General features: G+C 37.1%; 1 protein-coding gene across 2 annotated transcripts in view; it reads right to left on the bottom strand.

Moving 5' to 3' along the window:
* Positions 1–13,081, bottom strand: part of LOC111342243 (uncharacterized) — a 28,683-nt gene extending 15,602 nt beyond the window's left edge. The window contains exons 1-10 of one of the 2 annotated variants that reach the window (XM_088756248.1): positions 12,921–13,081; positions 12,352–12,414; positions 7,258–8,009; positions 6,768–6,942; positions 6,510–6,597; positions 6,086–6,204; positions 5,423–5,706; positions 4,174–5,065; positions 618–2,090; positions 12–269 (exon numbers count right to left, since the gene is read on the bottom strand). In XM_088756248.1, the coding sequence (XP_088612374.1) occupies positions 12–269; positions 618–2,090; positions 4,174–5,065; positions 5,423–5,706; positions 6,086–6,204; positions 6,510–6,597; positions 6,768–6,942; positions 7,258–7,953 (3,985 nt within the window). In that variant the 5' untranslated portion in view covers positions 7,954–8,009; positions 12,352–12,414; positions 12,921–13,081. The remainder of the gene's footprint in view (positions 1–11; positions 270–617; positions 2,091–4,173; positions 5,066–5,422; positions 5,707–6,085; positions 6,205–6,509; positions 6,598–6,767; positions 6,943–7,257; positions 8,010–12,351; positions 12,415–12,920) is intronic. The other variant, XM_088756249.1, reaches the window with a different exon arrangement.
* Positions 13,082–16,996: the final 3,915 nt, after the last annotated feature.

A 16,996-nucleotide genomic window follows, 5' to 3' on the forward strand; every position in this document is an offset into this window, starting at 1 on the left:
GGATATCAAACCTGGTCGAATGGCAGGGTGAGATGAGATGGAACCCTGAGTTTTAATTCCTGGGCCAATTATTGGCAGTACAGTCTGAGGAAGTCCAGAATGGATGGCAGGTCCTGGACTTCTCTTCATTGCTACTGGGGACACTTCTCCAATAGGAATGGGGACTTGCAGTGTTTGAAGTTGTTTGGCTTTCTTTTCTGGTTGTGGCACCTCAGATGTTACATCGTGGGGACTAGCTTGAGGTCTGGGAGAAGTACTTGTGTATGTGACTGTAAACAAAAATTAGGAATGAAATTTTTGTGATAGTCTCTTCTATCACCATTATTCTGTAACCAGCTATACCTGCACATTAATTTTAGTGAAATATACTATTAAAAAAAAAAAAAAAAAAAAGATTCCTGAATGAGGGCAATATACAATTGTATAAGCAGGCCTACAAAAAGCCATATGACCTTAAGCCAAATACTGGTCCAGCTAGCCTCCCAGTTGATGCTCTAAAATGCTCGTACTATTTGAAAAACAATTTTCCCCTTGGTAAATTAACGGATGGCATTTCCAAAGAATAAACCATGTACATCATATGATAAAGATAACCTTTACAATTATCTGTAAAGTACCTGATGTCACAGAAGAAACAGCACTAGAAGTCTTGTATTCTGATGTTTTCCCATGAGTAGAAGCTGAACCTCCATCTGATGCTCTGGGGTATGGATGAGCCACACCCACAGGGAGGGAAGGGCCAAGTGAGCTACCACCCCTAGAGATTAAAGTTGTTTGTGGTCTGGTCAGAGCTCTGGCTGCTGTCTTGTAAGACTTTTCCTGATCCTCCATTCCCTGACTAGGAAGGGGACTTCTTCTGCTGCTACCCACCTCACTCAATGCAAAACTTCCCTTAGACTCTGTTATTGTTTTGCTGTGTTCCATTGAGGATGAAGTGAATGTCTCATTAGGGTCAGATTGTGCACAGCCAGATGTAATAAATTCTTGCTTAATCCCCTTTGATGTCTCTGAAGGCTGAAACTCGTGCTTGACTATGACAGGTTGAAAGGGGCTTGATGTAGTTTTCCTTTCTCCCCCTACAGAATGTACTTTGGTACTAGTGATTGGAAATGATGTACCGGGAGACAGTGTGCTAGAATCATATCCTGGTCTAGAAAAAGATGTATGCATTCCCACATTCCCAATTAATGGTGGAATAGGCTTAGGGCTTTTTGCAGAGCGATGACTTTCCATAGAAACTCTTGCCTTGTCAGGAAAATTAACATTTCGACTGATTGCTTCAGGAATTGGACTACAATTACTTGTATAAACAGTAGACACCGACAAGTTTTTAGTTGATTTTCCCTCACTTTTGCTCTCTTCCTCAGCTGACACTTTCATATTCAAGACTGTCCTGAAACCCTCACCTGATACAGGATCATTCTGGTTTTGAGCGGGTTCCACCTTCACTCCATTCCGAACAAGTTCTGGATATCTAATTGGAGCCAGAGTAGCTTTGGGGTCAATGTTTACCTTCTGGTCTTCATCAGATGTCCTGATGTACTTATCATAATTTTCATCGCCATAGTTTCTGCACTCAAAAAATTTATATCGCATTGAAGGGGCATCACTGTTAATGAGGGGTGGTTCAACAGCACTTCGGGAAATGCTCTTAGAAACAAGTGCTTCCATGGAAATATTTCCAGCTGAAGTTTTGATACTTTTGTCATCTACCACTGTTTGTGTTGTTTCAGGATTTTTCTGAAATGGCACATAAGTCTGTGCAGATAACTTCTCAGGAGCACCAGTTTGTGAGGGCCATAACTCACTCTTTCTACTTTCAAATTGAGATAGTAACTTTCCATCTTGGTTTTTGTTCCTTTTCTCTTCAGCAAAAGTGTCCTCAGCTTTGACACCAAAGTAAAAGCTACTTTCAGGCTTTGTTATAAGTGCATCAGAACCTACGAAACTCTTGCTGGAAGTTACCTCTGATTTTTCAGCTTTGCTCAAAGAGTTATCTCTTGCAGAAAAAGAGAGCCTAGGATTCGTTTGGTCTGAATCTGAGGCAGAGCAGGACAAATCTGGTACATCTTTGCTTGTGTATTCAGAATCTAAAGGAAATAGAGAAAAAGCCTGGAATGATATCAATCTGTTTAAGTTTTCTCAACTCACTTTTCTTGACCTTCACTGCAAAGTTCCTAAAATGTAAATGTCTCAAAGCATCTCACACAACTTATATCTTTAGGCTTTTTTCGAAAGGAGCAGGAACTTTGCTCTTAATATTTGAATGGTAGTCAATCTTAATCTATTTTTGCGGGAAGAAAATTATTGTTAACTTCAAAATAAGACACAAAATCAGCTCACACTCAGAAGTCTGCACATTAACAGAATTCCCATTAACGCACAAGTGTACCTCTTCTACACACAAAAAATGAAAAGGACGCATAGTTTTTTGCCAATGTGCGTCCTTGGGACGCGAGAAAAAAGTTCCGACTAGTTAGGAGACTTGGTCTGGCGGGCCCTACCCAATAATCACTGCGATCATCATGGCATGTCCTTTGACCCACCCTTTTGTCATGGTCAAAGGCATGTCTACTCAGAAGGGTTTACTCAATATACTGTATTCATCTATAAGCCAAACTTGGCTATAACCTGAGACCCTAAACTTTGGTCTATTTTAATTGGGAAGGTTATCGAAAAAAGTACATCGAAAATACTCGGTTATAAGCCAAGACCATATTCGAAGAATTCCATTCTCAAACAAACTGAAATGAATGCAAAAGTTTCCAAACAGAAAAGTGTTTCAATGCATGGAGTATTTCCATCGAAAACAATTCTGAGATAGCCAGAGAGTATGTCATTAGTGAGCCTATGGTCCGCCCCTGGAGGAAAGATCAAGAGATCCTCTTTAATGGAGAGCTCAAGATGTTCGCGAAATGTACAACAATGGGCTGTTACTCTCCGAAATATCTGCAGCTAGATGAGAGATTACTTGACTGGTTTACAGTGCAGAGAAGCCAAGGTAAGTTTTATTTTTACACGATTGCAAATTTCAACACCGTAGCACGTGATGAGTTTGTTGACCAGTCGTGGGAATGGGCAATTCTGATTGGTCAGTTTCAAAATCATCAGAACACTTTCGCAAGATCTATACTCGTTCAAAACCTGCAGAATCTTTAACGCTTTAGATGGCATGGAGGATGAAGCAATCTACACGGAAGAAACAGCAGAACTAGCAGAAGAGGAGGAGATGAACGACGAATTCGACAACGACACTGAGGACGAACAGTAAGCCATATTTACCACGCGCCGAAAACAACAAACAGTTCCTTTGGAAGCCACCACATAGATAAAAGTCAATGACCAACTTCAACTCATTTCATTAATTATTTCTGCATGCAGTATCTCGGCTTGTAGATGAATATATCTCTGTTTCCTTTGAATTTGCTGTTTCGGAAAAATCATGTTGGGAAAAACACTCAGCTATAAGCCGAGAACCCTTCTCTAGCTCCAATTTTAGAGATTTTGGGGCAAGAGTACCATATAACCCCATACCTTAATTATGCATTCAGACTAGTAGACTTCGTTTTTACAGTTTTGTTGTGAAAGACAAAGAAGTGGAATGCATAATTAGCGTATGGGTTATATGATACTCTTTCCGATTTTGGTAAAGTTTGTAAAAAAATCACTTGGCTTATAGATGAATAAATACAGTATTCAATATATTTGAAAGAGGAAACCTGAAAGTTATACAGATCTGGGGGATAATACCAAAGCGAAAAAATGCAAATTTTGTCCTAAATGGCTGAAGGAGTTTCAATGGTTGAAATATGATTTGACCGAAAAACAACTGGTTGGTGCTACGAAACATGAGCACACTTTATTCCAAAATTAAAGCTCTATTAATTGCGTTAAAACTTGGTCTTGGCTTTTGCCTCTGTTAGAAACTATAAAATCAAATTTTAGTAAAGGGCAGGGGACCCCTAAAAAGCTAAAAGGACCCCCAACTTTTGGAACTGGGGGTCCCAAGGACCCTTAACTATCAAAACTAGAGGGAACTCTGATCAAAAGGAAAAAAACTGCAAGCTCCTTGGAAGAGAATTCCATAGAAAAACATGCTCATTAGTTTGTCCTGCATGTGTGTGTGTGTGTGCGCTTTTAAATGGAGGTCATCCATTGTTTCATGCCACGTACCTTGGCCAGGATCAATGTCTTCTTCAGTCTCACTGATGTCCTCAACTTCAATGCCTAACTGATTAATTAGCCCTACTCCTTTGTCAACAGCCTGCCGAAGATCAACGGGCTGCACCCCAGGAATGCTAAGCTTGTTGCTTGAATGTTTGCCATCAAAACTGCCTTCCACAAGAACTTTCTCCATATCCTCCACTTGACTTATGCTGATCCTCTCCTCCTGGTTAAGGGATTTACTGCCCCCATTTGCCACACTAAACCCACTGTCAATAACAGTTTCCCAAACCTCTTGGCTAGCCTGTGGAGTATCAGATTTCATGAGATCTTTTCCACAACCTTGCATTTCATCTGTGGTTGCTGTGCACATAGGTATTGGAATAGAGAGAGTGGACGAGTTGGAGGAATCATTAGCTCTTATTGTCTCTTCTTTATCCAATCTCTTAACAGAAGATTTCTGCTCTTCTAGTACAGGCTGAAAACTATTTTCTTCTTTGATGTGGTCAACTTTCTCTTGGATATCATTCTCTAACCTGATGTCGTGTTCACAAGCCTGTTGACATTTATCAGAACTCTCCACAAATGATACAGTAGTATCCTTCTCGGAAGCATCTTCTGTTGAAGGAATGGGTGATTCTGACATTTTAGCCTCCTTTGTGGCTGTAGTATCAGTGCATGTTTCAATCATTTCCTTTTTCTTGTTAACCGCTCCTCTGGAGGACTCACTCTTTTTCTCATTCATGGAAGCAATAGCAGCTGCTAAAGATGGCGACACACTCCGTGCCCTGGCACTAACACGAGATGTCCTTCCCTTAAAGCTTGTTTTTGTATCAGGCTCTTTAAACTCTTCCACAGGGGAGGGGCTAGTGCTGGCAGATCTCTCATCTGATTGGTTAGACTAATGCAGAAAAAAGAGCATACCATAAATAAAGTTCAGGTAACACTAAAGGTTAGGATTAAGGCAGAAACATGTACATTTAACATTAGATGCACATTACAAAACTCATGAAATGTATGAAATTCCATCTCGGGCAGTTGAAAAGATGGCACCATAATTTCACTCCTTTGCAAACTTCTTTAATTAGGACAAGACATTCAATTTAGAACAGAGTGTTGACACCCCAATGTTACAGTCAACCTTTCAGGCTGGGACATGTGTTCAAATTGGCGCAACAAAACATGAAATCACATGGTCAAACAAATTATTATGTGGTTCAAGTAAACAAAATAATATTTGATCAGTAAATGTTCCCACCTCCTCAAGGTGAGCATGTGCCTGATGATAGCGTAGTCCATTGATGTGCTTGTACTTTTTGTCACATCCTGGCTCAGGACATTCAATCAATGTTGGAGATGGTTGAGGAGACACTGTTGTTTTCATTGTGCAGCTTCGCTTTCCAGGTCGCAGTGTCCCATCATCATCATCATCTATGTTTTTAGACCGTCTTTTCCCAAGACCCTTAAAACCTTGGGACTTTGGTGGGGGGCAGCCTGATACACCTCTCTTTCGACCACGAAGTTTGTGCTTGAGTGGGGTAACTGCAATAAAATAGTTTATGTTTGAGTCATGAAGGGTGAAACAAATGAACACAGAAAAGAATGCTAAAAGCACAGCACTTCGGGAAAGGTCAGAGAGAAAAATCTAGATGCAATGTTTAAACACAACCAACCTTCCATTCTTTATTTTTGAAACTTTCTGTTTGATAACCCTTGCTATTGACTACTTTCATAAATGGCTGCCGGATTAATATTATTTTGTTTAAATTTAAATTAGCCTTTCTGGCCTCACCTGAGATAACGTATTCTTTTGAATTTTGTGCTGGAGAACGAGGCCAGAAATGCTAATTTAAATTTAAACAAAAGAATACTAATCCGGCAGCCATTTATGAAAGTGGTCTATTCATGTTATCAAATTCACCTTCCTTATTCACACTTCCTGCAGATGACGATACCGAACTGCCTTTCTGTCTCCTTTTACCCTTTCCACCTTTTCCACCCATCTTCATTTCATTTTCACCGCCATCTATAGCAGGAAATCTGTGGATATAAGGATAACCAAATAATATGCATAAGTGACATGTACAGTCCCTGTCTACATGTAATACTACACCAAAATTGCATACTTTTAGTTTTCATGTAGTTTTGCTGAACATTACCCTCGCTTCACGAAATCACAAGAGAGTAAATTCATCTGTTTCTAGAAAGCTAATTCTAAACTTGATTTTGCAAAGTTGAAAGGAACATGACTTTTAAGATATAGTAACCCCTAGGAACACAACATTTAGCTACTTCTGGTAAATGTAAGGTATGTGAGTCCATGTAGATTATCTAATAATGCATACCTTGGGCTAGCCCAAGCATGATGAGAACAGTCCATCAGGGAACCGCAATAAAACTTGTCTCTCCACTTGATGTTTACAACCAATACTCCTGAAATTCAGACAATGATTGATTCTAGTGATGTTACCTGCATGCAGTACAATGCTGAGCTCGAGCTCTAGACCAGTTCTATGCCTTATTTCTTAGGAAACAGAACGTGGTGTTTGTGGTCCACTTCACCAAGAAATTGCACTCAGAACAACAAATTGGACAACACTCACCGCCAATTTCATGGCAGACTATTCCATGAAGGGTCACAGGGGCACCAGGTGATGCAGGAGTAGAGCTGTTTTCATCACCTTGACACAAAGAATTGGGAAGCTTTTCTAAAAGATCTGCTAATGGGATGTTGCCATCTAAACCCGCCATGAATCCTTGAAGTCCACTGGGAAGAGTCTACAAAATCAGGTATAACAATTGGCTCATACTAACAGAAAATTTAGGATAGACCATGATGATACATGTACACAAGTTTGTTAAAAGCAAAATAAACCAAGAAGAAATAAAAAAAAAAACATAACATAACACAAACAATATTTGAACTTGTGCCTAACTTAGTATTGTAGTGCACAACTAGTGTCTATGAGACACAGATTCAAATCCTGTGAAGCATAAACTTCTCAGGCCTCTTTTCTGCAATTTTTCATTGCAGCTCACCAGCTAAGATCATTTCTTTACTGTTACATGAATAACAAATGTACGGTACAATACCTCTTGATCATCTGGAGGTTCCTGCTTGATCTTCACCTGTTTTACATTCTTGTCATTTCCATTTAATGAAATGTCGTCATCATCATCCTCATTTTTACTTTCCTCTTCCTCCTCTTCATCCTCATCATCATCTCCTTCATCTTCATCGTCTTCATCGTCATCGTCATCGTCATCATCAGCATCATCATCATCATCGTCATCATCACTACCATTATCTTCCCCATTGCCATCTGCTCCTGAATTTCCACCATTGCTTGAGCTGTTCTCGTAATCCCTGTTTTTGGAGATCTTCCTTCCACGATTCCTCCCACCATTTTGAGACTTTGGATTATAATCTTTATTCTCACTTTTCCTTCTTCCACGACTGACAGCTCTTCCTTGCTTCACTGTGTTAAAAGCTGTAACACATTCCTGGTTTACTTCAAAAGTTTCCTCCTGGTTAGCTGCTTTCTCATTTTCTTTACAAGGAACACCAGAAGACTTGAGTTCCTCACTGGATCCATTTTCTTTCTTTTCCTCCATTTCTAAACATGAATGTTGATCATCTGTTCTTGGCAAGACACACCTTATTAGGTCATTTCTTGGATCAGGCCCTTCTTTAGTGAAGTCACCACCAAATGGAGTCTTCTCATCCTGCATTAGCTCCAAGTCTTTAGCTTGAGGAGCACAAGATGTTAAACTGACTGAAACTGTCATCCCTTAAAAACACTACCACTAGCACCTTGTTGTCCCCATGAGTCCAGCCAGTGATTCTAGAGGGTGAGAAAGACAAAACTAAAGATTTGTTTAAGCGAAAAAAAATTTTCTCCTAATACAAGTTTTCTTTTTACTTTTTTTCCTTTAACAAGGTTGTAAAATTCCAATATCCTACACATCAAGCACATACTGCAAAAAGAGCTATGAAATTACATGTTCACAGTCAAGTTGTGATAGCAAAATTTTGGTTTTCGTTACTTAATACAATAGTCCTTTCTACAGGAAAATATCATACTCGATAAAGATGTGGTAAATAATGTCCTTTACAATATACTCTCTGATTCTTACAGCACAAGCAGAGAACAATACTATCATTTTATTATTGATCAATATCCTAATACTTAAGAGAAATCTAAGCTCATTTGCTTTATTACTGTTTGGTTTTTCTTCAAAAACATGAAATTGTTAAATATACATTCAGAAAATAAGTATTTTCTAAAAGTAACATCCATTCAAACAAAATAATTAATGCAAGATACAAATTAAAGGAATCCTTGGCAAATCTTAAATTGTGTCTCTTTAGAGGATAATCTTATATTAAGAGCTCATAATTTCTTCACAGACACCCATATAAACAATCTTCTCATGTTAAAGTTCCATCAAAAGTCAAGTTACATAATATAGCATGTTGCATGACTGCAAAATGTCGTGTTCTCTATTATATAAGCCTGATAGGTGAAAGAAATTTTCAAACCAGTAATCAAGAGGAATCCTTTTCCCTTTCGAATTTTCAAAAAGTCCAAGCGATTTTAGGCAACAATAGGAGGTGCATCATGCATCTTTACTGGTTACCGCCTGAAATGGGAACACTGAAAACAGCTTTCCAACTTGGTACAATATTATGAAATTCCAGAAGAAAAAAACATGCACGAATACAGGCAAAAATACATGCTTATTTAGAAAAAAAAATGCACAAAATTCTTCCAGGATAAAGAACAATGTTAAGACAACATCTCATGATCTGACTTTGGAAAAAAGAAACCATAATTTTTAATTTAGATCACAAACTAGATTTAAACACACAGCCTTGCCTAACGCTTAGAAGGTCAGCCATTGAAACCCATTGGTGGTGGCTAATTTACAAAATCAACCAAGTGAATTGAAACATATTTGTTGGTTACATTGTTCATTGCAATTAAACTTTTATTACAGTCTTGAATAATGTTTATGGAACCAAGGAAACATAAATCTTTGGTCTGCCTACTGACGTACAAAAGCATAACTTGTGGATATGGAATACCCTTGTTACAAGTCATTGAGTAGTAATCCATAATTTGAGTGACTAACATTTAATTTCTCCTTATGATATCACACATGTGCTTCACACATTAAGGTCACGAGAATAAAGAAAATGATCGCCAACTAAAGAAGCTCTCGACTGTTAATAAAATTCTCCTTGACCGCACCTCAGGACATACATAGAGAACTGCATGGAGAGTATATACATGCTGATGTTACGGCGTAAATGGTTCAGTGAACCACAGATTGCCCCGTCAGAAAGACAAGGAGGAAATAATTAGCAAACTTATAAATGCTGGTAAGTGGACTTGGTTTGTCTCCCACTTTGGTGATCAATTTTATCTATAGTATTAAAGTAAAGAGCTGCTGACAGGTTTTCAAGTGTAATCATGTTGACTTCATAACCAAATAAAAATACACACTTTGCAAATAAAAATTTTCAGATTAAAGCTCCTATTAACAATCCGTTTGATGTAGATCATGAGTCACCTAGCAATATCTGCTTGGGCTGTTACTGAGAACCCCATATCAATCATGACTGAGTGATGTTGTCTGCCTAAAACATAACTCTTCAAGCGAAACTAGTTAAAAAAAAAAACTCTTTGTTTAACTCAGTCTCTTTGGCAACATGAATCACAATCAATATCAACACTCATTTAAAGATTATTGCAAAACAATAGCGCAATGGCAAGAAGACAAAACAAAAATTTCTAGAGAATAAGATAGACTGTTCTGTACATCCCATCTAAGACTTCTTGAGAAAACAATTTGCAAACAATTCCAAAAGTCAATAACAGTTTCTCAAGAACATGAATACTTACAGTATATTGCCCACTGTTACTGATATAGTACTAACATACACCTATTAGCAATATCAGAAAGGCAGAGAGAAACATTTAAAGTAAATCATATCAATTATATTGATATTTAAAATCATAAAATGCTACTTAAAGGAAGTTTGAAATTGGAAAGATCTAGATGTAGACTGTCAAATATCAGTGCTACACTAAATAATTTCACTAATTTACCAGATATTTAATTTTTTTTTGGGGGGGGGGGAGGAAAATATACATACAGAAGATTTGTATCAATATATCAAGACTCATAATTGATAACCATGAATTTTCTCAATGTCCCTTCAAAGTGTCAAAAGTAAGGGTTGGCCCTTCACTCCAAAGATTTCAATATCACTTCTCTAAACTGTTCTTCCATATATTTCTGACAATTCCAACTCTGAGAATCAGGTATCAAATCAAACAAAGTGACGTTTTTTGGTTCTTCATCCCTGCATTCTGCTTGACGATGTATTTAGATTAAAGGAAGAAATTACATGTGAATATAAGTTCCTTGTGGAAGTAAAAGCATTAACAAAAATGAGATTTTATTAAATCACATGCCACACAAAATCAAACTCCTAAATAAACATAACTGAAAGAAATCAAAATATTTAAATTGACAATCTTTGTGTACTAGATGTGATATATTGTTGTTTCCATGCAGCCACATGTTACCAGTAAGCATCATCTGCTCATAATACACATCTTTAGCCAAATAAAGAAAAAATTCAAGATCACGAGATTTTGAAGACTCTTCTATTTGGATTATTTGTTCACAATACAAAGCTTCGTGAGGCAAATGAAGCAAAAAGTTGGTGATCTTTTTTCTTTCTTTTTTTTTTTTGTTCATTCTGTTTTGTCATTCTCTATAAGAAAACATGTTGTTTTAAATATTTATGGAAGTAAATGCAAATTTGTTGCCGGTCACTTCACAAATACACTTGGGCAAGCCATGCTCCATTTCACAATCAAGAGCCATCAGTCTTTTTATCTTCCTTCTCCAAAATTCACAGACTGTTAAAAGAAGTTTTTGTTTTTGGCAAGTGCATCACAAACTATGAAATCAATGACATCTGTGACAAACCAAAGGTTGCAAGCACTTTTTAAGTGAGCTATTTCTTAAAGCTCAAGTTATGGTCCAAATATAATTTAGCGTTACAATACAAAGGCGCTAAAGGACAAAAAAACAATGGTTATTTTTTGAAGAGACAAAGAGAATGATTTCATTGGTCAACAGGTTTTTCACCAACTGTTCAAATAAATGAAAGGTAACAAAGTCAAATCAACCTCTGTGGTTCAAAAACAGAGGACAAAAGTTACAAAAGATTTACCTGAGCGGCAAACCGGAGGGACAATACCACACAATGTTTTAAAACGCTTCAGCAAAACTCAAAATTCCCGTTACGTTTTTTTCATTGTTTTTACAGCGTAACTAGCAAATATAGAACCGTCAAAAATATACAAAAGTCGAGATAACTCCTCGTGACTTAAATAGATTATCTTCGACAAGATATGCTAAACTTAAATTAGCAAGATAAATTTTCAGTCGACAAAAATGGCTTTAAAATAACCCAAACGGGCACCGTAAAAATTCATGTAACGAATGAGCGGTCGTCGCCAGAATAGAGCGGCAAATATCATCTTACTAATACCAAATCCTCTAATTAATCGATTAAAGTAGTATTTCGAACATACCAAACACGTTTTGAAGCAAGCAATAAGGCCCTGTGACGTGGACGAGGAGTTATAAAAGGATTTACATTTATCAAATGGTTTGCTTACGTAAGTTCTTGCCCGAATGATTCTGAAGTTTAGAAAACAACATGTTATGCAGATTTCCGTCTCAGAGAGAAGGGCTTTGTGAGGGAGTAGCAAGTTCCAAAATAAAAAATGGACGACTTTTACTTTAAGTTTATCCAACCAGACGACCTAAAAATCTCGTGAATTTGGTTCCCTGTAAACACAACGAATGTATCAAATTATCCCCAGTTTATATCTAAACAAAATATCAACACATTTCAAATAACTTGATCACTTATCAACTTCATCAATTGTCGGCAAATTTTAAAAAAGTAGTCCATTCTGCGAATAGCCACAAATTACTGCGCTGTATATAAAATGCTTTTAACTCAATCACGAAATTCTCGCTTGCATTCACGTTAAAAATTACTTTTTAAAACCCTTTTTTAGCCATTTTGGCCACGCTCAAGTTTCAAAAGGCAACCTAAAAAACTAAATAAAATAGGCAAACATCTGATCTTACCTGTCAAACGAAAAGCATTACAATCATTTCCCTCAGAGGTATAACTTTTGCGAGCGTTTTAATCTGTAAAAATCACACATACATAATTTTACGCCAAGCGACTAAACTTAAATTAAACGACGAGTACCTGGCGTTTGAACAGTAAATCGTTTTAGCGGAATCATACAATACCAATTTCGATTAGAAGCTACGACCACGAAACAGTTTTTTATGCATGTAGCGTTGGTTTTGCTTGGGTGATAAGCAATCTACAAATCTTTTACCGAATGTGACAAAATTAGAAATTCAAATCGCGCAGCTATGTTTGTCAATCATAACATTACATATTCTTCGATCACTCGTGTAAAATTACGAGTTTTGGCTTTCAGACTGAACAAGATGCGTTCACAAAATGTTCAACATGTTTAAATGACTCTAAAGAATAATTCCTCAAAAGACTTCCAACAGAAAGTATGAATTTCCTGAGGTCTTCTGGATTTTATAATTCACGCCATACACATTCATAGATGCTTGAAATACCAATTGGTTCAAGACGAAGATAATAAAAAACTATAAAACGCGGTACAAACCTCGTCAAACTTCGATCTGTTGATTCCGACAACTCGTCCTATTCGTTAAAGTTTTGTCTACAGTAATAGCTCCGTTTTTCGCCCTAAAAATGAAGATTTTACAGCAGTTAAAACGGAACGACTGAAAAACATGCGAGCTACAAAAGGGTCGGGCGGTCTGAACCACACGGTCCGACCAATCAGCAACAAAACTGACCAATCAGACAAGCCCATTATCTTGTCACGCTTGACACGGAATGTCATACTGCACCTCCATGGGTCGGCGACCTGAATATATTTTTTTATTTTCACTTGAGAAAAGAAATGTGTTTTTTTCGCTTTAGTCTTAAATTTTTGTTTTATTTCGATCACAGCATCCCTTCCATTATGAGGCACTTACAGAATCTCAGAATCACATAATCGACAGCAGTAAAAATAAAATTCAAGCACAAACAGGAAAGGCGCTGTAAAAACAGCTTTGAACTTTTGATGACAATACGCTTTCGATTCTCACCACGCGAGCACTTGGCCTCCCAAAAACAGAAAATAAAACGCGCAGAAACAGATCAATTTTGTTTCTTCTGCGGTGTCCCAGCAATATTTTACACGCATTTGCGGGTAGAAATTAAATTATTCTCTCCGCCATGGTGACAAAACAACACTCTTAGGGGTGTGATGTATTGTTTAAAATACTCTGGGGAGCTTTGCTTTGGAGCGGTGCCAAACAAAATACTATTGTTCTGAGGCATCCGACTGCATCTAAGTCTGTTATTTCACTGACAATCAATATAAAGCGCATCGACCTATGGTGGCGCCCTCGGACTGCCATTTTTTCGAAAGCGAATATTCCCTTCAAACCACTTCGAAACCAATTAGCCGTTATCGCCTAATTCGCCTGGACTTGAGCTTAAATTTACAAAGCAAGCAGACATCGAACACAATAGACCTAAATTTATTAGAATCAATTTCATGTCGATTTCAAATCAACATGTATACACTTTCGTCACGAAAAGAAAAAAAAAAGAGAAATAAACATTAGTTTCTTACAGTTTCAAACAGAATAACCCGCGAGAAGAAGAAGATGAAGGAAAAAAAAAAAGAGAGAAGAAAAAAAATTCACCTTTAACGACCACAAGGAAAATCTTAATGTTTTCACGCCAACAAAAATCAATTTTAGATTTAGTCTAATTGTTTTCATGACGCTTAGAAATGAAAATTTCCTTATGTAAATTTCACGGTCAATAAAAATTCGAAACTTACGGATAATTACTGGTTTGTTGTCTACCACACCTGCACAAAACAGGAACGAGCAACAGACTGAGTTTGATTTCATCAGACTTCCGGTACCCTCAGAAATATCCCGGACACAGGAAGATGGAAAAAAAAGCTGCAGAAAACCGGCTACAAGAAAAAAAACAATCCTCGCACACCTTTAACCCACGTGCGCGAAGTATACGTCAACAAAGAATTTGATTGGCTAAGCACCAAAAATATTGTTTAAGCTCTCAGCGACATGAATAATTTAACAACTGCGGTGAAAGGTTGTTCAGTCGACTACACATTCTCTCTTTGATGCAAATAGACGTTTTATCCACCAAGTTTTCACAACAAGAAACGTTTGATAATATAATTTATTTGCCGCCTCATTTTATGCAATTTCGGTGAAAATTCATTTGCGGAAGGACTTCATGATTGGATCAGTTCCTTCATGTCCTTTTTTTTTTTTTTTTTTTTTTTCCTTGTAGAGAATGAACTGTTTTATGTCAAAAACAATAAAAATGACGCTAAAGTCGACTTGGAACGTTGTATTTCAGAGGGAAATGGTGTAGCGTGGAAGAAACAGAGGAGACTTCCAGGTTCTTAACATTAATGATAAAGAAAACCATTTAGTCTCAGTCATAGGGATTCCACTGACAGGACAGCAGGCGCCGTCTGGCCAGCTGACAACTTATTAATTAGCATGGGGAAATAAAACAGTTTTTGATAAAGTGAAGGAGGGTAATTAATCAAGAAGCGGGATCTTAAACAGTAATAAACAACTCAACAAAATCACTTACGTTACAAAATAAATCATGACAAATACGGTGAAATATTTCCGTAGACTGAGATACACCTTGAGGTCCATATCCGGCAGTTGACAATCGGGTGTCAAAACCGAACCTGTGCGTTTGCCGTATTTTTGCCTTGAGCTTATACCCCACATCGAAGAACTCAACCAGGAGGAAAAATCAAATTTTGTCGAGTTAAAAGAGAGAGAAAGAAGAAAGAAATAAAAGGAAGCAAAACAACTTTGACTGAATATGCTTCTGTTTGTATAAACTGAGTGGATCTGCGAATAAAATTTAGAGACTTACAACTTTATTGCCATCGCATCTGTGCTAGATGGCAAAAACTTTTGTATTCACATGCTAGTGAAAAAAGGGTACAGATTTCACGTCCTCATCGCCTAGAACAAGCTCCCACAGCGGAAAACTGAAAACACAGTGATCGCTAGAGGGATTCAATTAATTGGTATATTGACGCCTGAAACAAATTGTGGAAAAGGGATTAAAACGCAAGCATCCTATTCTGCTTCTCATCTGCAAAAATTCGTTACTGACGGTTGAAATGTCAAATTTTTATACTATATCGTATTGTGGTTTATTGTGGCATTTACCCAATTTCGAAAGGACCAGGCAAAATGTAAAATCTGTTTCTGAATGGAGTGTGTTTAAATCGTGCAAATTATATTTGAAAGTGCATTAAAGTTTCAAATCAAAGAATCATCACAATGTTTAAAAATCAACCAAGAAAAGATTAAATATAACTAAATTTTGGGGGAGGGGGTGCTTTTGTCAATATGATCATGATTATTCTGTGCTTAAAAGCAAAAAGCACCCGCTTAAAATACAGTAAGGAGTAGAAAAAAAAGATACTTAACTGCTTATTCGATTAACGCTAAACCTTGTAGGGCAGATAGCGGCTGATTTTACGACAAGGCTTGAGAACGTATGGTGCGCCAAGTCAGTATTATATCGGAAAAAGAATTGTAATAGGATGTTTAGATTTTAATTGTGGGCCTTTAAAATAAGCAAAGGCAACAACGAAGTAAAAAATGAAAAATTGTTTAAAACTTTTAATCAGCAAAACGACGGCTTTGCACGTGCGTTTTAATACTTTGCAAATTTCTCAGGTCTTACGCGGAAATTACATCAATCCTTCCAGATCGAGTGAGTTTATGTTTTAGCAAGAAGGTATATGATGTTGTATAATTTGAATATATCAACAAAGTTGAAATGATAAATTGGCCACCGTTACGGTTATAAAAGCTGACGTTTCGAGGGTTAGCCCTTCGTCGGAGCGAATAGAGGAATTGTAGGTTGTGTGTGCTTTTAAAGGCAGAAAATGGAGCTACGTGATTGGTGATGTTGTATAAGCTGTATGTCGCAAATTTTTACAACTTTTTTTGTTGCTATATTTAGAGGATAGCAAGACATCTGTTTCTGCAAAGCGGATGTTGTCGTTGAAAGCCGGCCCTCTTTTCCCTACAACGGCTCACGGATGAAGGAAACCCAAAGTTTATAATATTTTAATAAGATCCATGCATCGAGAGTATTCGATGACCAGGAAAGGAACAAATGTTTTTTGTTTCACACATTGGTTTTCGCATAGTGAATTGGCTCAAATCCTAAAAAAAAAAAATAATAATCATAAGCCTAGTAGAGTAGAATAACTACATACAGAACAAATGTCAGTTTAATATTTTCAAACGGTGATAATTCAAAAGACGTATCGAATTTGTCGACTGAACTCAGCACAGATCAAACATGTTTTCAGGGGAAATTTTTCAGTTACACTTAATAGCTTAAAGCGTAATTTCCATTTTGTGTTCCAAAGAATAACTTGCTAATTTCAATTTTCTTGAACAATTAAAAAATACCACGAAACCACTCAAAGATAGATTTTTCCAGATAGATTTAATTCGACGCCTACAGGGAACGGGAATCTCTAATTTGGCTTCATTTCCTTCCAGACTTCGAATAAATATAACAGAAAAATAGAAACATATCGATCGTAGTTTCAACAAAAACATTAACTTCACACCATCACTCGAAAAA

Source organism: Stylophora pistillata, chromosome 4 (assembly GCF_964205215.1).
Source record: "Stylophora pistillata chromosome 4, jaStyPist1.2, whole genome shotgun sequence".
In the NCBI taxonomy this organism is placed as follows: Eukaryota; Metazoa; Cnidaria; class Anthozoa; order Scleractinia; family Pocilloporidae; genus Stylophora; species Stylophora pistillata.